The 23009-nt window shown below is 43.2% G+C and overlaps 1 protein-coding gene across 1 annotated transcript; it reads right to left on the bottom strand.

The window, feature by feature from the left end:
- Positions 1-21653, bottom strand: LOC115556060 (NACHT, LRR and PYD domains-containing protein 3). The gene is made up of 12 exons (XM_030373177.1): positions 21533-21653; positions 10024-10084; positions 9791-9907; positions 9391-9507; positions 7419-7535; positions 7081-7142; positions 4314-6096; positions 3830-4003; positions 3174-3347; positions 2767-2940; positions 2555-2601; positions 1-2187 (listed from the first exon to the last, which is right to left on the bottom strand). Exons 2-12 carry the CDS (start codon positions 10068-10070, stop codon positions 1637-1639), a joined length of 3363 nt encoding a protein of 1120 aa, XP_030229037.1. The 5' UTR covers positions 10071-10084; positions 21533-21653; the 3' UTR covers positions 1-1636.
- Positions 21654-23009: the final 1356 nt, after the last annotated feature.

Genomic DNA, 23009 nt, shown 5'->3' with positions numbered 1-23009 from the left:
AACACGACCAAAAAATTTATATCTTTATTCAGTTTAAAGTCATTCACAACAGGAACATCAATCCTCAGTCTTTCCTAAAGGCTACTTGCATTTATTAACAATATCAAATCTGCTTTAAATCGTGTTCCATTTTCCATTTTCAAAATTTACCTGCTTAGGTGACCCTATGATGATCTATCATGCTACACTTTTCAGAAGCCAAATAAAATGTAGCATTTGGAGTGGATGCAAGTATTTAATCAACACAAATATAATAGTGTTGTATGTCTCTCCGTGGGTCCAGATGCATATAATCCAAGATAACTGGTCCTCACAAACACAAACGTTTCATGACGTTTCACTTTTAAACAACCCCCTACTCACTACTATATTACTATTACTATGTGTGTGCCAACATTAAGCTACTGCATGTTTCACTGAGAAAAGTAAAAGATCAGGCAAACAACTTCTAGAAAAATAAGTGTATCGACGTAGTAAATTAAATCAAGGTATTCCAAGAAGCAACGATTTTCACATACATAAAGTCCAACAGCAAAACAAAACCAGGCAACAGGAACAGGAGTATTCACACAGGTTACAATCTAACATAAGTAAACCAAAACTTGAACTAAAAGGTTATGAAACACAACAAAAAGGAAAACAAACACGGGACTCTGCCTCGTTACACACGATATATACAGGTTAATAAAAAACAGACTTAAACCCCACAGCAAACATGGATTCAATAAAATAAGACAAATAAACAATATGTGTAACATAAGTCCTAGGGCTGGTATGAGAAACTCTAGCTACCGACGTAAATTTGGTGGGGGTGGAATTGATTCATATACAGAAAAGCTATTGTGATTATAGGAGCGAGCACACAATCCGACCTGAGACGATATAGGAAAAGCGATTCTTTGCATAGCCTTTAGTTTTAGCCCTGCTGCTCTGCCCAGTAGTTCAAATGCGAACAGGAAGGAAACAATCTCAGCAGGGCTAGGGCTCCTTGCCAGATCGTTGCTGAGGAAGTGTGAACCCAAATTCCTCCAAGAGAGAAAACCCCAAACTGATTTACGCCAAAGAACACGAATCCACCAACGACTGCTTGGACATCTTTGAGACAGTTTTCCAACTTTGCGCTTCCCCTGGTAACAACTCCTCTTTCCCCTGGTGACGTCACCCTTTTAAGGGGATTGACACGCACGCACACACCCACGCACGTGGGCGTGTGCGTGTCAATGTCAATGTCAGGCCACACAAAGGCACTGAGGAACCTTCACCCCATAACCCTAGCACAGGGAGGAGGTTCTCTGTGGATGTGGACTTGAAGGTGTGGATGTGTGTCAGGGTTTCTATGGACCCTGCTACATCTGACACTCTGTAGAACAGGGGTCAGCAACCTTTTTGACATGCAGTGCCGGATGACATTTTCTCGTTAACGAGTGTGCCATTATCAACAATATATTGAATATTAAGCTGAATTATGACACAGCGACCACAAACATTTCCTGAAGACCTGGGATTTCCATATAGTCCAAAATCATGCATCAACATTATAAAGATTTTTTTTGTGTGTCTGTTTTAATGTGAGTGAGTGCGTGAGTGCGTGAGTGCGTGAGTGAGGGAGTGAGGGAGTGAGAGCGTGTGTGTGTCACTACCACCGACTCAGCGACACAGAGGATCCAAATTTCCCATACCAAAACCCAGGGAGGAGGTCCTCCTGGGTGAATTTGGACTGGAAGGTGTGGATGTGCGTCAGTGTGTCTGAGGACCCTCCTACATCTGGGGTCACTCTGTAGAAGGACAGAGTGCCAGCGGGCCGGTCTAGATACACTCCTACTCTGGTAGAGCCAGCTGGGGGGAGATCTATGACTGTACTACTGTTGTTGTACCAGGCAAAGTAACCATCAGCAGAACAATGAAGACTCCAGGACTTGTCGTTTCCTCCAAGCTCGCTGTGTTGACTTAATCCTCTCGTGATCCCTCTGTATGTCACTCCTATATAAACATCTCCTTTCCATTCTATCTCCCAATAACAGCGGCCAGTCAGACCGTCTCTACACAACACCTGCTCACAGTGGTCAAATCTCTCTGGGTGATCAGGATGTCTCTGTTTCTTTCCAAGCTGTTTCACCTCTCTGAGGTCCTCAGACACAGAGAGATGTCTGTGGGCTGTGTTTGGGTCCAATGTGGGTTCACAGGCATCTGACGGTAGAACAGGACATGATTAGGCTGCTATCCCATTATTCATCATCATCATCACTACTTTTTTTGAATACCTCTTATTCCCTATCTGCCACTTTTTTGCTGATGATGTATCCACACAAACATTAACATAGAAAAATATATCATCCGATAGGTACTGAAATGGACTTCATAAACAATAGTTCAAGCAATCGTTTTTTAATCCTTACCAGATACCGAACCACCTCAACTGTACTAATATTTATAATAATAAGCCTAAAAATGGTTTTAAAAGATTTGAATGGACATCACCTACTGCTGTATAGATAGACTTTCCGTCTCAATAGTTTGTGTGTATTTTGATGAATCAAACTAAACAGACACTTACACTTCTTTAGACCTGGTTTCAGCCTCCACACTCCACCGTGCTCCACACTGGGGGTAAATAAAGTGAGAGCAGCATGTTTATTTAAAAATGGAAACATTTACATTCAAATTCTGCTGTCTCATAGCTTTCTACACCACATGAGTTACAGCTTTGGAACCACTTCATCCTTATTGGAGACATTGTCACTGAGTGTGTAGCTGTCCTCCCCATACCTCAGAGTGTCCAGTCTCCAGCGTTGATCCTTCTGTCTAGCAGAGAGCAGCGCAGCTCCTGAGTCTCCTGGGTGATTATAGCTCAGGTCCAACTCTCTCAGATGGGAGGGGTTGGAGTTCAGAGCTGAGGCCAGAGAAGCACAGCCTATCTGTGTGACCATGCAGCCAGACAACCTACACACACACACACACACACACACACACACACACACACACACACACACACACACACACACACACACACACACACACACACACACACACAGTTAATATTAGTTATGATTAGTTATTCTAATGAATATGCTATATTTAGGAGTTTGTTTTCATTTTTATGGATTTAAATCTGTTACATGTTCTCTGATATGGAACCTTTTTATGTAACTGTATGCACATTGAGTAAAACTGACCTGAGAGTTTCCAGGGTACAGTGTGGACTCCCCAGTCCAGCAGAGAGCAGCTTCACTCCTGAATCCTGCAGATCATTGGTACTCAGGTCCAGCTCTCTCAGACTGGAGGAGTTGGAGCTGAGAACTGAGGCCAGAGCTTCACAGCATTGCTCTGACAGATGACAGCCATTCAGCCTTCCCACAAAATAAACAGGAACATGTGAGGAACTGTTTTTAACAACGCAAGTCTTTTACTCTTTTTTTTTTTTTCCCTATTATGAATACAGAAGCAATTCAGCCAATGTAAAAAGATATATCGTCAAATGGTAATAGTTAGCCATCAAAAATATATACACATATTCAACAAAACGTTTATACTGACCTGAAAAAGCCTGTTTTAGGAAGAGGCTGTTATAAAACTTTACTAAACAGCTGTAAACACCACATTACTTTTCATGACTACATGGTAAAGAGTAGAATAGGAATAAAACAACAAACATCTTACATCAGTAAAATATAATTAAAAAACTTAAACCTAATACTGTCATGGCAACACAAATAGAAATGTGTTAATGAGTTATTCCTATTAAATTATATATTGAGTTGTTGGAATTAAAATGATGATGACTGATATGGAACCATTTTGTGTAACTGTTTGCACATTGAGTTAAACTGACCTTAGAGTTTCCAGTGTACAGTGTGGATTCCCCAGTCCAGTAGAGAGCTGCTTCACTCCTGAATCCTGCAGATCATTGATACTCAGGTCCAGCTCTCTCAGACTAGAGGAGTTGGAGCTGAGAACTGAGGTCAGAGCTTCACAGCATCTCTCTGACAGCTGACAGTCAATTAGCCTTCACACAAAATAAAAAGGGGCATGATAGGAACTGTGTTGAAATGTTTTGTTAGAACTAAAACAGTTTAACGAATAATTGTCACATTAAAAATGTTAATTTTGCATTGCAATAAATATAATAATAGCTCTGGAATGTTTTCTAAATTAATATTAATTGTTCATTTCAGTATTATATTGGGCTGTGTGTTTTGTAATACATGTTATAAGGGGACCTACAGACATGTTTTAAATGTAATTTTAACTTTTGTATTCTTGAATTATGTATACGATGTTGGGTGAATTGTATTACATGATAATAGTAAACCTACAGAGATATTCTGGAGGCTTTGACCACTGGCAGCAGCCTCCGAAGACCCTCCTCTGAAGCAGAGTATTTCTTCAGGTCAAAAACGTCCAGTTCCTCCTCAGTTGACATTAAGATGAAGACCAGAGCAGACCACTGAGCAGGGGAGAGTTTCTTTCTGGAGAGTCTTCCTGATGTCAGGTACTGTTGGATCTCCTCCACTAGAGAACTATCATTTAGCTCATTCAGACAGTGGAACAGATTGATGCTTCTCTCTGGAGATAGATCTACACTCATCTTCTCTTTGATGTAAGACACAGTTTCCTTATTGGTCTGTGAGCAACTTCCTGTCTGTCCCAATAGACCTCGTAGGAGCATTTGATTGGTCTCTAGAGAGAGGCCCAGGAGGAATCGGAGGAACAAGTCCAGGTGTCCATTCTTACTCTGTAAGGCCTTGTCCACAGCACTCTGGTAGAGGAGGAGTTCATTATCCCTAGAGGTTGGTTGTTCTTCTGAGAGCAGATTGATTCCAGTGTTGATGAAGGACAGAAGGACATGAAGGGCAGCCAGAAACTCCTGGAGGCTCAGATGGACAAAGCAGAACACCTTGTCCTGGTACAGCCCACACTCCTCTTTAAAGACCTGGGTGAAAACTCCTGAGGACACTGAGGCTTCTCTTATATCGATGTCACACTCTGCCAGGTCTGCCTCATAGAAGATCAGGTTGCCTTTCTCCAGCTGGTTAAAAGCCAGTTTTCCCAGGGAAGCGATGATCTTCCTGCTCTCTGAACTCCAGTGTGGATCTGTTTCAGCTCTCCCATGGTACTTCCTGTCCCCCTGTATGGACTGAACCCTCAGGAAGTGGCTGTACATCTGAGTCAAAGTCTTGGGAATCTTTTCTCCTCTTTGGGATGTTTTGAAGCAGTCCTCCAGAACTGTAGCACTGATCCAACAGAAGAATGGGATGTGACACATGATGTGGAGGCTTCGTGATGCCTTGATGTGGGAGATGATTTTGCTGGCCAGCGTCTCTTCTCTGAATCTCTTCCTGAAGTACTCCTCCTTCCGTGGGTCGGTGAACCCTCTCACTTCTGTCACCATGTCAACACACTCAGCAGGGATCTGATTGGCTGCCGCCGGTCGTGTGGTTATCCAGATGCGAGCGGAGGGAAGCAGGTTGCCCCTGATGAGGTTGGTCAGCACCACATCCACCGAGGTCGGCTTTGTAACATCATTCCAGACCGGGTTGTTCTGGAAGTCCAGAGGAAGTCGACACTCATCCAGACCATCCAAGATGAAGACGATCTGAAACTGATCGTATCTGCAGATTCCTGCTTCTTTGGTTTCAATAAAGAAGTGATGAAGAAGTTCCACCAAGCTAAACTCTTTCCCTTTCAGTAAATTCAGCTTTCTGAAAGTGAGGAGAAATGCGAAGTGTATGTCGTGGTTGTGTTTGCCTTCAGCCCAGTCCAGAGTGAACTTGTGTGTTAAGACGGTTTTTCCAATACCAGCCACTCCAGTTGTCATCATTGTTCTGATTGACTGATCTCGTCCAGGTAAGGGTTTAAAGATGTCTTCACATTTTATTGGTGTTTCCTCCTTTGCTAGTTTCCTGGAAGCTTTTTCAATCAGTCTGACCTCATGTTCCTTGTTGACCTCTCCACTGCCTCTCTCTGTGATGGAGAGCTCTGTGTAGAAGTCATTCAGACCCGTTTGCTGTCCTGCTTTAGCGATTCCCTCAAACACACGCCTGAACTTCTTCTTCAGACGAGACTTGATTTTATGTTGGCACTTGACAGCAACAGTTCCTAGATTAGAAAAAACAGTACATATATTCAAACACGATATATCCTCATCAATATCATGCAATGATACATATTATATCTCATAACATGCTAAGTAGTGATATCATTGTTGAGTATCAGAAGAAAATGGCTTTCTATGATGATATAACAAGAGTGTTGCATCTCTACCAATGGGTTATTCTGCTGCTGATCTGCAGTTTATTGTTTAACATTTTTTAACCTGAGAGACCAGACATTGGCAACTGTTGACGTGGGTCACTTAATACGGCCCGCGGGATAGTTGATAGTGAAAGCACGCAAATTCACATGATCCATTGTAATTACAAAAATCCACCAATAGAGCGCGCTCTATTGGATCTGTAATGTTGTCCGTCCTCCACATGCTCCAATAACGTTGTGGCAGCATTCATAGTACAGCTTTAATTAAGTTGTACATGAATGTAAAAAAAGCATTATTAAATGCATTTGAATGGATAACTCATCATACATGCCAATTTGAAAGAAGTCAGAGGCATGTGGAGATGCAGTTAAAAACCCTTCATTATAACTTACTTTTGTCAAACTTTTAGGACACAATAATACACTGAAATGTTTATTTAGCACTCAGGGATGTGGATTTTTGTTTGTTAATTAGTAACGCTTTATTTAAGTTCATACATAGTAAGTAAGTAATAGAAGCATCACTTGAAATTGAAATTACACTCAATAATAATTGCTAATGTTTTGCATTATTATAATTACATTTGGAACTAGTAGAGGCAATTTGAGTTGTGGGGTTGACAGTATCCTACTGGTGAGAGGGCAGGTGCGCAATCTAGCGGACAATGTATGAAACTTTAGTGGCCCTTCCCCACCATTAAAGTTGCCCACCCCTGTGATTGACCAATAATAACTCTGGATCAAACCATTTAAACTGATAACCCCACAATACCCCTGCATATCTGGATCAAACCGTTTAAACTGATACTCAATATAAGAGTCTCTTACCTCCCCACATCATCTGCTCCACTTTTATACTATCAACGTCTTCTCCCTCTTGCTGGACTTTTCTAGAAAAACAAGAACAGGAATGTAAGGTGGATTGATAGATGCTGTGTTTTAATAATCTTGGATACATCCTTACCTTTTCTCAACACACACACACACACACACACACACACACACACACACACACACACACACACACACACACACACACACACACACACACACACACACACACACACACACACACACACACACACACACACGTATTTCTCCTGACCTGTAAACATCAGTATCAGTTAAGTCTGATAAAAACAAACTGATCTGTTTTAAACTCCTACCTCTCCTCTCTGTAAGGGTGTTCATCTTGAAAAGTAACAGGATGATGCATAGACCAGTCACTCTTCATGGAGACACAGCTGGGTCCAGGGGTGTAGGCTCCCTCTCGCTGGACTCCTCTAGAAAAACAAGAACAGGGATGTAAGGTGGATTTATAGATGCTGTGTTTAATAATCTTGGATAAATCCTTACCTTTTCTCAACACACACACACACACACACACACACACACACACACACACACACACACACACACACACACACACACACACACACACACACACACACACACACACACACACACACACACACATACATATTTCTTCTGACCTGTAAACATCAATACCAGTAAAGTCTGATAAGAGACAAGAGCTCTGTAGAAATCGTCTTTGATGTTATGCTCGGCATCAAGAGTAGGTGCGCACTGATGAGGGTGGCAAAGCGTTCCTTTGCCAGGGGAATGCGCCATGTCATCAGTCGTTCATTGATGCCGACGGGGGATTCCGGAATGTGCTGCAGCAGTCTAGACTTCACAGCAAAGCCAACACCATGATTACGGCGAGTGCCTTCGGGGACCCCCTTCCAGAAGAAGGTGTACCCAGCACCAACCTCTGACAGGGAGTCCTCTCCATGTAGTCTTGTCTCGCTGAGAGCTGCTATGTCTATGTTGTATCTTGCAAGCTCCAGGGCCACCAGCGCTGTCCTGCGGTGGGGCCTGTCAGGAGTTCCAGCCAGGTCCAGCAGTGTGCGAGCGTTCCACGCAGCAATGCTTAGCTTATTTTTTTTTATCTTTTATTTTTCGACCGCGAGGGGGGGATGCTCCGACGGTTGCAGCTTACCGTCTGGAGTATGGGGAGCAGGCAATTTTTTGGACCACCTTTTCTAGGTCCTTCCCCATCTCAGGGGTGAGCAGTGTGGGGCTGCTCCATAGCAATGAAAGCTGCCGAAAAGACGCGCTGTTCCATCCCACAGTCTTAACGACGATCACTCCATTGCCGCCTGTGTGCATTGTTTAGCTAGATACTCCCAGCCACATCCTTGGCCTGTACCCACCACCATTCCACAACGCCACAGGACTTTTTTTTGGGGGGGGGGGGGGCAAGAGGCTTGCGCATAGATGAGGATTAAGGTGAGGGTGTGGGTGTGCAGACCTCACTTCCACCATCTTCACACCTACCAGATGGACCTCCAGTGGCATGAGAGAACCCATGACGACCTTCGTCTGGCAGGATTTGCAGGGGACTGCCGGTGGTCCGATCAGTTGGACTCCGCCTGTGCCTGTCCCCAGGTGCAGGTTTGTTTTCTGGGTTTGCTCCCCTAGCCACTGTACCCTCCTGAGTTAACCCACGTGGCTATTGGGTTGCCTTCTTCCGCCTTCCCAGCCGTTGTGGTGGTTCTCCCACCGACCATCTTCTGCGTGCTCCGCCGTTGGGGTCTTCACTATTTACCCAAGCTGGCCCTATTTACCCATAACTGGGACAGCGGTTTACGGGCAACAGGGCATTTCCACTCACCAATGGGCCTTCATGCCACCTCTCTGGGGCCCACTGCTGCTCCGAGATCATGTACAACATAGCCTGGGATCGCAAGGGACCAGTTGCCATGTGTGCCACGGGGAGGCATGTACGAGATCTTGGCAGTGGAGAGGCTATGTACCGGCTAAGGAGACTTACACACTCGGCTCCTCTATTCGTCCCTGATAACAAAGGGCTATCCGGCGGCAGTAGCTGAAAGCAGAGAGTAGCAAGCAGCATGCAGCATGCACTAACTACAAGCACTACTTCTCCAACACTACTGCACAGACGCATCACACGCCCCGTGTGTATGTGAACACAAACACACGTACACACACACACACACGCGTACACGTACACACACACACACACACACACACCAGCACGTATTTCTCCTGACCTGTAAACATCAGTACCAGTAAAGTCTGATAACAACAAACTGATCTGTTTTAAACTCCTACCTCTCCTCTCTGTAAGGGCGGTCATCTTGAAAATTAACAGGATGATGCATAGGCCAGTCACTCTTCATGGAGACACAGTTGGGTCCAGGGGAGTCGGCTCCCTCTTGCTGGACTCTTCTAGAAAAACAAGAACAGGGATGTAAGTAGGATTTATAGATGCTGTGTTTAATAATCTTGGATAAATCCTTACCTTTTCTCAACACACACACACACACACACACACACACACACACACACACACACACACACACACACACACACACACACACACACACACACACACACACACACAGACACACACACAGACACACGCACACACGCACACACGCAAACATATTTCTTCTGACCTGTAAACATCAGTAGTCTGATAACAACTAACTGATCTGTTTTAAACTCCTACCTCTCCTCTCTGTAAGGGCGTTCAACTTGAAAAGTAACAGGATGATGCATAGAGCGGTCACTCTTCATGGAGACACAGCTGGGTCCAGGGGAGTCGGCTCTCTCCTGCTGCTCTGGGCTTCAACACAACACACAAACAGCTTTTATTCAGACTAACAAAGGTCTCATGATATATCAATGCTGAGCTCTGAGATGGACAACAGTCACAGAGAGTTAGAGATCTTCTTCTTATACCTCTGGTCTTTGCTCTGGCGGCCATGTTCCTCTTTCTCCTCACTCATAGTAGAATGGGGACCTAGACACAAACACATGGGGATTATATTTGAGTACCGAAGGTAAAATCAAAATCCTGTAGTAAATACTTAATATCCTCCTCCAAATATATTATTCACACATCATTTCTCTTTCTGACTCTGAGAAACTAACTGAAGGATATGGAGTCACGTATCCGTTAAGCGATATGAAGGGGCTGGTGATGTGTAGGTAAAAGGTGGAGCCTATACATACTACAGATTAGTAGGTATTTGGAAATATTAACCTCCAGCCAGCATATGAAAAAATATGATAGATAGATATTTTTCATTAAATGACAGACTTTATGTTATAAGTGGTAAATTGAATCTCCCTGAAAGATGCATTTCAGTTAGTGGGGTACATTTGTGGAATCATTCAAACAGACTTCAGAGTAAAAATAGAAAACATATCAGCTCAAAATGTTATGGATTATGTATTCACAGAGTATCTGTGGATACCTATTGTTACTGGTGTGATATGATATCTCATTCCATAAATCTCAGTTTCAATGACACCAGGCGTAATACACCACTTCGCACATAGGGGGCACAAAATCACACAACAGGTACTACCAAACCTTTCTGTCTGCCTTTTTGTGTGGGTCTTTCAATGACACACACACACACACACACACACACACACACACACACACACACACACACACACACACACACACACACACACACACACACACACACACACACACACACACACACACACACACACACACACGGTGGCGGAGTGGTAATCGGGAGAGTAGGGAGAATTCCCAGTGGGCCGTGAACCTTTCGGGGCTGTCGGGCTGGTTACTGGGCAGTGTTTCCCCTACCATTGTTCAGGCCTGGCGGGCCGCCAGGCCAACGAGCGCCCCCGCCAGGCCAACAACCGGCCAAAAAAATGAAAAGAAATGAAAAAGAGAAAAAAAAAAAAAATGAAATTTTTTTTTTTTTTTTTTTATTATTATTAGCCATAATATCATAACCATCCAAGCTCACCACCAGCTATCTCAATATGTATTGGTGCTTTATGCTCCTGTACATGAAATTAGTTTATATTAAATCAACTTTGTTTTTAGAAAAACACTGTTTATTCTCCGGCAGAAGAACTATACCATGAACCGATCGCGTAAATGCGACGTCTGATTGGTTCAGCCCGCCGTTACCATGGACATTTTTACCGCCCCAGCGAAACACTAGCCTCGTTCTTTATATGTCCATAACTTAACCAACTTGTGATGGCTAAGCAAGTGTTTTATTTGGAAATAACCAACAAATACTCTAGCATCCCGTGAAAAATGTATAACAAATCACACCATCAGCTCTTACCACCGGGCCTAAAAAAAATTCTAGGGGAAACACTGCTGGGGGATAACAATATTGCGTTTATTAAAGTTCCTTGCAGCGCCGTCTGGCAGCCTGAGCTGTGCCCCCGCAACCTCTCACTCACTCAACAGACGCAACGTCACAACCAAGTTGATTTTGTTTAGAGAGAAGTAACTGAGCGGCCCCTCCTGGAGTGGTACAGCCCAGGTGGGCCTTGAACTGCGATTGGTCTGAAACACGTTACAGCATTGAACTCTCGTGCAGGCTCGAACAGAGTGGCACAAAAACAAACACGCACGCACACGCAAACGCGCGCACACACACACACACACACACACACACACACACACACACACACACACACACACACACACACACACACACACACACACACACACACACACACACACACACACACACACACACACACACACACACACACACCAGACCTACCACTCCCCTCACTCCTCCCTGGCATCTGCCACTATGTGTGTGTGTATATAAACACACACACACACACACACACACACACACACACACACACACACACACACACACACACACACACACACACACACACACACACACACACACACACACACACACACACACACTTATGGAGTTTTTCCCCCGCTACATATCCTTGCTTGCCTCAACAAGTTTATGTGGCGTGCTTGTTGTTTTTGCTAGACAGCAGGTGAAAAAACTCCAACGTTGGGCCAACCCAAAAGAGCGTTAATGGTGCGCATTTCACGCGCGTCAACTGCCACCCCTATCACCAAAGTCAACACTGAATCATCATAATAAGCTTCTTCATTTTCATCATTCTCATCATAATCCTCATCATCATAATCATCGCAATCATCATTAAAGATGGCTTTTGGATTTGACTGTAGAAACTTTGGTCGTGTTCAATGCAGTGCTTCACGCAGCATCAACGCACCAACAACGTGTAAATAACAATGGATCCTGAATTCCTATACTCGGCATTATGATGGCGGTCCTATGCGTAGTGCAGTGAAGTCTAGTTAGTAGAGATGCGCGGATAAGCTGTAATGTCATCCCGATTTTGATTGTAGCGATCCTATCGGCTCGCTAAAATGTCCAACCAAATGTCCCCTGTTGACAACGAACATAGCCAACATGGTCTTAGTCCGATCATTAACTAAAAGCCACATAGAAAGAATAAAGCATCCAGCATATGATTCAACAAAGTGTGAGGGCATATGCAGCAGGGGATGATCGCACAGTTGAATGCTTATGGAAAACCAGCGGACCAGCGCTGGGCGGAGATTTCAGAAGCAGGGAGTTTTAAATAATAAAAAAAAAGTTTGCCGTTTGTCTTGTCAATATGTTAACCTACTTATTATTTATTTATTTATTTTAACCGCGACCCGCCCGCAATTCCTCAAAGTATTACTTTTTTTCCACGCAATCCACCCAACCCTTGGATTATCCACGGTGTCCGCGGGTATGACCGTCAACCACGCATCTCTACTAGTCTTTACTTTACTAGTTAATTCTTTACTAGTTAGTAAACACTGCCCGTGAGCTCCTGAGGGGTGTTCCACGAACGGAGGTTTAACAAACACTGAGTTAACGCTGAACTCTAGGTTGATTGACCCTGTGCCGACCAACCCAGAGTTTTCGGTTCCAAAGCAGCGGTTATGCATTAGTTCAATCAACTCGGGGTTGGTTAACACAGGGTTGTGCGCGTCCACGCCAAACTTAAAAAGACGTGATGTATGGATCATGGAAACCCTGATCGATATGGCGAAACGGGCCGCTTATTTCAATGAAATGGAACTCCAGGTTCTCCTGGAGAGCTATGACGAGGAGAAGGACATTATCACAAGAAAAGGGAACGCTAAAACCTCTGGAACCCGGAGAACCAAAGCCTGGCAGCGGATCGCAGACCGCGTAAATGCGTTAGTTACACGTCAAAAGCATGATCCTTAATATTTGAGCCATGAGTATATAAATATCCCAGTTAAGCATTCTTAAAGATCCTACCACATAACCCCTTTCTTCTAAAACAATATGTACTCCGATTGCTTCCAAGCGGTCAGAGGATCACGTATAAAAATGAAGTATAAAAAACAAACAAACTGGTAAACTTTTCCCATCATCGTATTGGTATAAATTTAAATAAGCCCTTTTTTAAGCCAATCGTGAAAAGGCCGACAGTCGGCAGACTGGATCTGGCCCTCAAATTGTCTTGACCCCGGTGGAGGAGCTGTTAATAAACATAAATTCAGGGCGCCCTGGCATGGAGGGGGTACCTGGAGGTAGGCCTAATACCACCTCAGAGAGTCATGGGCCATACCCCACACTGGTTGAATGTAGGTTTTTGTGTTTTCTTGTATTTTAGATTTTTTTTGCCTTCGAAGTAACACATGCAAACCGTGTGCTTGCCACAGCGCATACTATTCCAAATGTTTCTTTTTTTGGTAACTGGGTAGAAAACCTAAAAGTGACAATTCATCAACTTCACAGATCAAGATGGATCAGTGCTTGTAATGAAGCCGCCGGCTACGATCGAACATAGGCCTACTCCAGTGGATGCAAGTCCGTTAGGACTATTTTATACTTTATGTTTTAAATGCGTCTCGGCATAGTACTCAGACAATATTTCTCTTTGTATGATAGGAGTCCGATACAAATCTTGGATGGGTCATCTGAAACGACTGTGATGTGCTCAGCATCTCCAGCATTATAGCCTAGATAAAACTACCATTTGAAAAAAACGGAGGGCTACGCAAATAGTCTGGAGTGAACTGAGGCCAGGTCCTCGATTGGTAGTGTTGGCTATGTGAGGCTATTTAAATATATTAAAGATTTGCGCGAGAATCTATATCTCTCCACTCCAGCAAAAAGTCATCCAATATGCCAAGATGTCGAGCCGTGGACTTATCAATCGCTCCCGGTGGATTGCACGTATAATTTGCGCTCTGATATCAGCAGTTCTCTCATCAAAAGGGCATGCCATTGTGAACACATGAAATCTGCGGTGAACGCCGGTTGAAATACCCAAAACCGGGTTATGTTTCAAACTTAACCTGCGCAAAACCAGTGGGGTGTTCCACAAAGCCGGTTTTATCACATAACCGGGTAAGTTAACCCAGGGTTTGCTGTAACCCTAGGTTTTCCGTTCCAAAAGGATCACGGTATGTTAGTTGCTATAGCAACATATGCTCTGAATCAAACCTGGTCGGACCAGGTTTTGCGCAGGTTAAGTTTGAAACATAACCCGGTTTTGGGTTATGACTATTTGCGTAGCCCTCCGTTTTTTTCAAATGGTAGTTTTATCTAGGCTATAATGCTGGAGATGCTGAGCACATCACAGTCGTTTCAGATGACCCATCTAAGATTTGTATCGGCCTCCTATCATACAAAGAGCAATATTGTCTGAGTACTATGCCGAGAGGCATTTACAACATAAAGTATAAAATAGTCCTAACGGACTTGCATCCACTGGAGAATGTTCGATCGTAGCCGGCGGCTTCATTACAAGCACTGATCCATCTTGATCTGTGAAGTTGATGAATTATCACTTTTAGGTTTTCTACCCAGTTACCAAAAAAAGAAACATTTGGAATAGTATGCGCTGTGGCAAGCACACGGTTTGCATGTGTTACTTCGAAGTGTTTGCATGTGTTACTTTGCATGTGTTACTTCTAAAATACAAGAAAACACAAAAACCTACATTCAACAAGTGTGGGGTATGGCCCATGACTCTCTGAGGTGGTATTAGGCCTACCTCCAGGTACCCCCTCCATGCCAGGGCGCCCTGAATTTATGTTTATTAACAGCTCCTCCACCGGGGTCAAGACAATTTGAGGGCCAGATCCAGTCTGCCGACTGTCGGCCTTTTCACGATTGGCTTAAAAAAATGGCTTACTTAAATTTATACCAATACGATGTTGGGAAAAGCTTACCAGTTTGTATGTTTTTTATACTTCATTTTTATACTTGATCCTCTGACCGCTTGGAAGCAATCGGAGTACATATTGTTTTAGAAGAAAGGGCTTATGTGGTAGGATCTTTAAGAATGCTTAACTGGGATATTTATATATTCATGGCTCAAATATTAAGGATCATGCTTTTGACGCGTAACTAACGCATTTACGCGGTCAGCGATCCGCTGCCAGGCTTTGGTTCTCCGGGTTCCAGAGGTTTTAGCGTTCCCTTTTCTTGTGATAATGTCCTTCTCCTTGTCATAGCTCTCCAGGAGAACCTGGAGTTCCATTTCATTGAAATAAGCGGCCCGTTTCGCCATATCGATCAGGGTTTCCATGATCCATACATCACGTCTTTTTAAGTTTTGCGTGGACGCGCACAACCCTGTGTTAACCAACCCCGAGTTGATTGAACTAATGCATAACTGCTGCTGTGGAACCGAAAACTCTGGGTTGGTCGGCACAGGGTCAATCAACCTAGAGTTCAGCGTTAACTCAGTGTTTGTTTAACCTCCGTTCGTGGAACACCCCTCTGGTCCGACCAGGTTTGATTCAGAGCATATGTTGCTATAGCAACTAACATACCGTGATCCTTTTGGAACGGAAAACCTAGGGTTACAGCAAACCCTGGGTTAACTTACCCGGTTATGTGATAAAACCGGCTTTGTGGAACACCCCACAGCTGTTCGCGGGATTCCCTCCATGTCAACAATGGATACGTCATGCGATTCCCCCAAATCACTGGCATGCCAAACTTTCGTCGTGGGGTTTTCAAACGTCCCAGATGAAAGAAATTGCAGATCGCAATCATGTCACATTACAAGACCTCGTCTCGTCGCCGACTTTTCAAAATCGCGTACGACTCGCAAATTTGTCTGCGACGAACGAATCGGGGCAGAATCGGGCTGAAATCGTGTAGAACCAGCCATAAGCAAGCAGCAGCAGCGCCATTGTACGAGATGTCCGATATTATCGGCCCACCGATATTATTGGCCCGATATTAGCATAAAAATGTAATATCTGCAAATATCGGTATCGGATTTTTTTTGCCTTAAAACCGATTTTCTTGTTTTTTTATTATTATTTTTTTATTTATAGCTCAAATAAATGTTTTCAAAATTGTGCAGTACAGTGCACATTGTAATTGACTCATATTTGTGCATTTATTCAATTAAGGTTATTGAGTTTTAGTTAAAGAAACATACTGCTATGTTGCACATAGTTGTTCAGGTACAATGTTTTATCATTTGTGAAGTCAAGTTTGCCCTATTTGTTGTGGGCATTGTCAAGATTATCTCAGGGAGAGTGTAATCCAAACTGTTGTCTGAGACCATTAAAAAAATAAAAATAAACATGGCACTTTTCCCTTAAATTAAGTTGAAGTATTTTTCTTATTTTGCACAGACAATGTTAACATTTGGAAAGCCTTGTTGCATTCAAGAATGCATCCAGTGGGCATCACAATAACATTAAGCATGTTGTGTTAATTCCACAACAGGAGATATGTAATGTTACCTAAATTAGGTTTGAGGAAAAATAACCCAAATATCGACATCGGTATCAGCTGATATCGGAATCGAAAATTTAGAGTTGGACAATATCGCATATCGGATATCGGCAAAAAAGCCAATATCGGACATCCCTTCCCTACTAGGCCATACAAGACTCGTAATGATAGGTAAAAACAATATTTTATCAAAGAATGCAATTGTGATGTAGAAAAAAAAAAAAAAAAAACATTAAGTGCTTGCATGATATTGGAGCCTCCAGCGATCGTGGGGGTGCCTTATCATTTGTTTACCCATGGGCCATGGCAACGCGGTTGCTACCTGCTGTACTACTCTCATTGGCTGAATCGTTGAGAACGTTTTAGGCACAATGAATGTAAGGTTGCGGGGGGAGAACAATATTAGGCCAAAACATTACTAAGAAACGAAATAGTCAATACAGGCTACATCAATACAGGCTAAAAAAATTATTGTTATTTTTATTTTTCACGAAAAGTGGGGTGGCCATTTGCCCCGCGGCCTCATAGGTTCTGGCGCCTATGAAACAGCCTGGTGACGCCACTGTATCCATCGTCTAGCTAATTAGCATATATATATGGTTACGGTTACCCTAACCGAAAACATTTGCTAATTAGCTTAAAAAAATAAATAATAAATCGGATAAAATAAAATAATATATATATAATTTTATTTTATTAGATTTATTATACTTTTTTATTTTTTAAGTTGACGTTGAAAAACATATATTTTAAATAACACTAATTATTATTATTTTAATGAATGAAATTTAACAAGAAAATTTGTCACACCACAGTGTGCGGCTCCGGGGCTGCAGCTAGATGCAATTGCCATTTTTGATTTATAGTCCTACTAAACTGTCACGGCTCGAATCGGGTTGACTCTGCTTCATTGCAACAGGCAGGGGCATTTCTTGGTTTCATAAACCTAGGGCTTAGCCCTGAGGGAAAATGAAAATGTGTGCTTAGGGTGCGGCAAATTTTATGCATGCTTTATTGTGCATGCACATTTTTTCATAATGCTTTAGCTTAACAAAAATACAGTTCATTATAGCTTTTAATAGCTACCTGACTGCTGTGTTGCTTATCCCCACATTTAAAGTTCTATTCAAGTTATTTCCGAGTAAAAAAAGTAAATAACTTGGGGGGGGGGGGGGGGGGGGGGGGGGGGGGGGGATATTAACATGTGACTGCATACAATGTGTCCAGAGACATGGTGACTAATGGCGCATTTCCACTGCAGGGTGCGGAACGGATCGGATCGCAAAGGTGCGGGTCGGATCGCGTTTCCACCGCCAAAAGTGGGCGTGACCCGGACTTTGCCGTACCCGTTCCGACCCCATTTTAGGGACTCCTCCGTTGCGGTACCCAAAACGAGACCAGACGCCTGAAAGGGTACCCTGGAATTCTAGCTACACCCCCCCTCCGTTGATTGGTCGACAGAATCGTCCCTTCCGGGTGACGCGGGGATAAAAACAAACAAACAGTAGCCTCGAGGTATTATTCTTTACAATTAACATGTCGCGTAAAAAGCTTGCTTGGGCGAACAAGGAGGTGGAGACGTTCGTCTGCATTCTTGCGGAGGAAGACGTTGTTTACGATGTTTACGTAGCTGCCGTGGCGATCGACATCCGGCCTACCACAAAGGGTACTGTCGGCGGTGGAAACGCGACCTCGGAACTGAGCTGGGCTATACCGCCCCCTCCCTACCGCCCCTTTGCGATCCGATCCGTTCCGCACCTGCAGTGGAAACGCGGCATAATTTATGATAGTAAGCATAATTGGCCCTTAACACTAATATTCAGAAACAACACTGCCTCAAAAGGCTATTGTCCTAAGCAACACCAGAAGAGGCATATAATTTTCCCTGAAATTTTAAACATTGCAAACGTGCAAAAACATAAATTTATATTTACGTGGCATTCAGTCCAATGCTTAAAATATATCTGTCGCTTTCAGTAGGCCAATGCTGAGGTAAAGTGTGTAAAGTATGACCAAGTGTTTCTTTCCGTTCAATAGATAGAACTTCATCAATCCCCTGTAGGAGAAATTTGTTAATGTTTGTCCCTATGAAACAATAAATGGTAAAAAAAAGAAATACAAATGATGATGGTAACTCTAAAGTCAAACCGTCCAATCTGAAGGCTCTACTTAACCACTCCCCCTACTCACTTCCACCAATGCAAAGTGAACAGAACTGAGACCCAGAGAAACGCAACGCAAATTCAATGTGAACATGCATGAGGCTTTGTAATGAAATCCAGTACGATTTTGAAATTCCTCCCGGACACTTTTTTTAAAAAAAAGGTCTCAAAATGAGGGCTTGTCCGGGAAAAGGGTAATCCCTCCGAAGTCCGTAGTCCGTGTCCAGGTCTCTCGGGCCCCGTTTACACGAAGGGAAAACGCAAATATTTCCACGCAGTTTGGCCTCTCATTTACACGAAAACGCAGTTTTTATCACAGAAAACGATAATTTCTAAAAACTCCGGCCGAAGTGGAGATTTCTGAAAACGCCGGTTATGTGTTGTCGTGCCAACGGGGAGAAACTGGGTTTTAGGTTCTGAAGCGTCACATTATGCGCCAGGAAATGTTTAAAGGGGACTAGGACTTTTATGACCTATAAATGTTTAACCATACTAAAGTGTCAAATAATGACGTACATGCATTTCGACGTATTCCCTGCTGACAGGCTGGGGTGGCTGTGCAGAGCGCTAAACACTCGGGACAACGTTTGCGATTCACTTGTTCACATTTCCGGGAAATCATCTCCGTAGAGGCACTCCTGCAGCGCCCCCATATGCCTGGTCAAATCTGCCCGCGCGCGCGCTTCAAGGAAGGTAACCAATCACAACGGAGTTGGGTTGGCAGGAGGGGGCGAGGGGGCGGAGAAGGACGAAACCGAGCGTTGACAGAGAATGCTGAAAGCGCCCTGCCTGCCCGCCCGCCCGCCCGCCCGCCTGCCTGCCAGCCCGCCCTAACTCTAGCTCCAGTTCCAAGTTCCCCTTAACATGTCTGTTTGCTAGCCCTCTTAAGCCCAAGCACCCCTTGTTAACGATCCTCAGGCTTGCCTCGTTAACGGGATGAAGTCCATCCCTTTGGGGTGGAGCCAGCAGGTTGCCAGACCTACCACTCCCCTCACTCCTCCCTGGCGTCTGCCACTATATATATATATATATATATATATATATATATATATATAAACACACACACACACACACACACACACACACACACACACACACACACACACACACACACACACACACACACACACACACACACACACAGAGTGCGTAGGGCACCGAGTACCTGAGGGGGGCACCAAAAATTAAGGTTTGTAAAAAAAAAAAAAAATACCCAGCCGTTGTTTGTTCTTAATTCTTAATTGGTGCCCTAGACCGACCGACCGACCGACCGACCGACCTACCTACCTACCTACCTACATATGATTCTGACTGGGGATACTAGGATAGGTCAATTCACTTACAACAGTCTGGTTATGTTTTTAAACTGTTTAATCTCTTGCCAGAAGGACTATCTTGAAGGATTAGGCTACTTATTTTAAGATTTCTCTGGAATCCTCATGTTTCTTTAAAAAATAACTAACTAGTGACTAAAATCATTTCATCACTTCTAGACTGAATTGAATTGATAAATTCCATAGTTGCCACTGCTAAATAAATATACCAATAAATATATTCGGGGCTAATTAAATAATATCCGGGTCTTTAACCCCGAATAAAACAGCCTGACGCCACTGGCAACAGGGCTTCGGGCATGAAGGTTTGCATTTATGATGACGCACTTGTCTTTAGTCGATGACACAAAAACAAACCCACAACAACAAACTCGAGAGACATTTAATATATGCGCATTGTTATTGACAGTCAGTCTTTTTTTTAAATGCGTGTTTTGCCAATCAAATAGCTGTGTGCGGAGACAGCAGTGAGGGCTGTCATCAGGGGACGGTGCGGGCTGTTTGATCATGTCAATCGAACTTGGACGCGGACGCAAGTTAAGGGCGCGCCCACCAACACTTGTCTGAATTAAAGAACGGCATGCAGCAGGAGATTGAGGAAAGCACTCGTAGGCTACGCTACGGCTAAGAGGAAATGCAGCTACAATAAAGACTGGGAAACTATATCTTTCCCTGGGTGAAACCAGTGCCAGGCGAGTCTGTTAACGTTTTGGGTGAAGTTTGCTTGAGTTATTTTTCCATTTCACACGGAGGTGAGTCGGCCAACGACGTGAAACAACACAGACAATGCGAGACTCAAACAGAAAAGTATGAAAGAAAGCTCCATGCTTATGTTTTCTCATGTGAGAGAACTTGGAAAAGTGCCATTTAAATAACATATTTTTGTTACGTTTTTATTTGCAGGCTGTTACGTATAGGCCTACTGAATCAACCAGATAGCAAAGCATATTGTTATAAGCAAAGGGGCAGAAGAATATATAGTCTCTATATATAGAGAGACTATTTTTAAGACAATCTCAAAGGTATCCCACATTGTCCCACACAAAGGTAGCCTTTGTCCCACATCTGGTGAATTGGGATCTGGTCTGCCTAAATTTATGTATTATGGATAGTAGGCTAATCATTAGTAAAAAATCATCACCTTTCTTCTATTCGTTGTACTCACCTTATAATGTTTTTGGGGCTTGTGGGATTATGTAGTTTACATGGTGTTGTTCTTCGTCTCCAGAAAAAGTCCTTGTGCTATTTTGGTCATGTGTTGTTGTCAGTAGCCTACGTTTGCAGGCACCGCCTATTCAAATTAGCATTGTCAGTTCCGTCTTGTCGGATCGGATTACAATTACCAGTTAAAGAACGCCCACCAAACAGGCTATACCTGTTTGGTGGTAGCCAGAGGCGTCGAAAGTATTCACATTCATTACTCAAGTAGAAGTATAGATTCTAGCGTTTAAAAATACTTTTGTAGAAGTTGAAGTCTCAACTCAAGCTTTTTACTTAAGTAAAAGTATAAAAGTACTGGTTTCAAAACTACTTAAAGTATTAAAGTAAAAGTAATGCAAGGGGGAAAAAAATGCCATTAAGGACAAAAGCGTAGGTCGTGCCACAGGGGCCTGTAGAATTACAATCAGCTTTTTTTGCCAAGTATGCTCACACATACAAGGAATTTGGTCTCTGCATTTATCCCATCTGTGAATTAGTGACACACACAGCACCTCTATAGCACACTGCCCCACTTCCCCCCAAAGAACATTTTTCTAGGGGGCCATCTAATGACTATAATGTTAATGTTGAAAAAATTGGGATGCATCTGTTTCAGACACATTTATACCCATTGGAAATGAACGCATATTAGTACAATGCAAATACATTAAAGAACCATATATGTGTACTACTGAGAATTAACATGTGTTTCATGGAGCGGAAGATATGATGACTAGTTCCCTGTAAGTATTGGAATGGTGCAAAAAGTCAAACTTCAAAGGCATCTTATCAAAAGCCTTTATTGGGAATGTAAATGTATGTTCCAAGCTTAGCAGCAGGAATTTAAGATGTAACGAGTAAGAACTGAGTGGTTTTTGCATCCAACCATTTCAAAAAATTCTTCTAGGTACGGCCAGGGATGTAGAAGGGTTGGCTGGCCTTCTTGGCTACCAACCTCTTCACTGGTGCTTGGTTGGGACATTTCCCTCATCGTCTGCTATTTCGTAGCTGGAATGTGGCGCGATTTGTGTCATGTCAGAGAATTTAGACGGGCTCTGGTCATGCGCAGGTGCCATGTATCGCGTATAAACCAATAGGGTGTCAGAATGGTATATGTTTCTATTCTCATCCAACCAATGAAATTCACTCTATCCGATGGCGCGAATGATCTGGATAGGTTTTTTTTTTTAACGCTGGCGGAATAAAAACAAGCCGAAATTAAATAGGAGTAACGAGGCCATTTTTAAACAGTAAGGAGTAGAAAGTACAGATAAGTGCGTGAAAATGTAAGAAGTAGAAGTAAAAAGTAGGCTGAAAAATAATTACTCCAGTAAAGTATAGATACCCAAAATTTCTACTTAAGTAAGGTAACGAAGTATTTGTACTTAGTTACTTGACACCTCTGGTGGTAGCCTACAGGTATTTTTTTTACAGTGCTATTC

Source organism: Gadus morhua, chromosome 12 (genome assembly GCF_902167405.1).
Source record: "Gadus morhua chromosome 12, gadMor3.0, whole genome shotgun sequence".
NCBI lineage: Eukaryota > Metazoa > Chordata > Actinopteri > Gadiformes > Gadidae > Gadus > Gadus morhua.
Note: the sequence above shows the minus strand (reverse complement) of the source record. Positions and strands in the feature narration are given on the sequence as shown.

Coding starts and splice junctions, on each gene's coding strand:
- LOC115556060 (XM_030373177.1), bottom strand. CDS start 10,070: ATGAGTGAGGAGAAAGAGGAACATGGCCGCCAGAGCAAAGACCAGAG. Junction 9,908..10,023: donor CGCCAGAGCAAAGACCAGAG/GTATAAGAAGAA, acceptor GTTGTGTTGAAG/CCCAGAGCAGCAGGAGAGAG. Junction 3,348..3,829: donor TGTACACTGGAAACTCTAAG/GTCAGTTTAACT, acceptor TTTTGTGGGAAG/GCTGAATGGCTGTCATCTGT.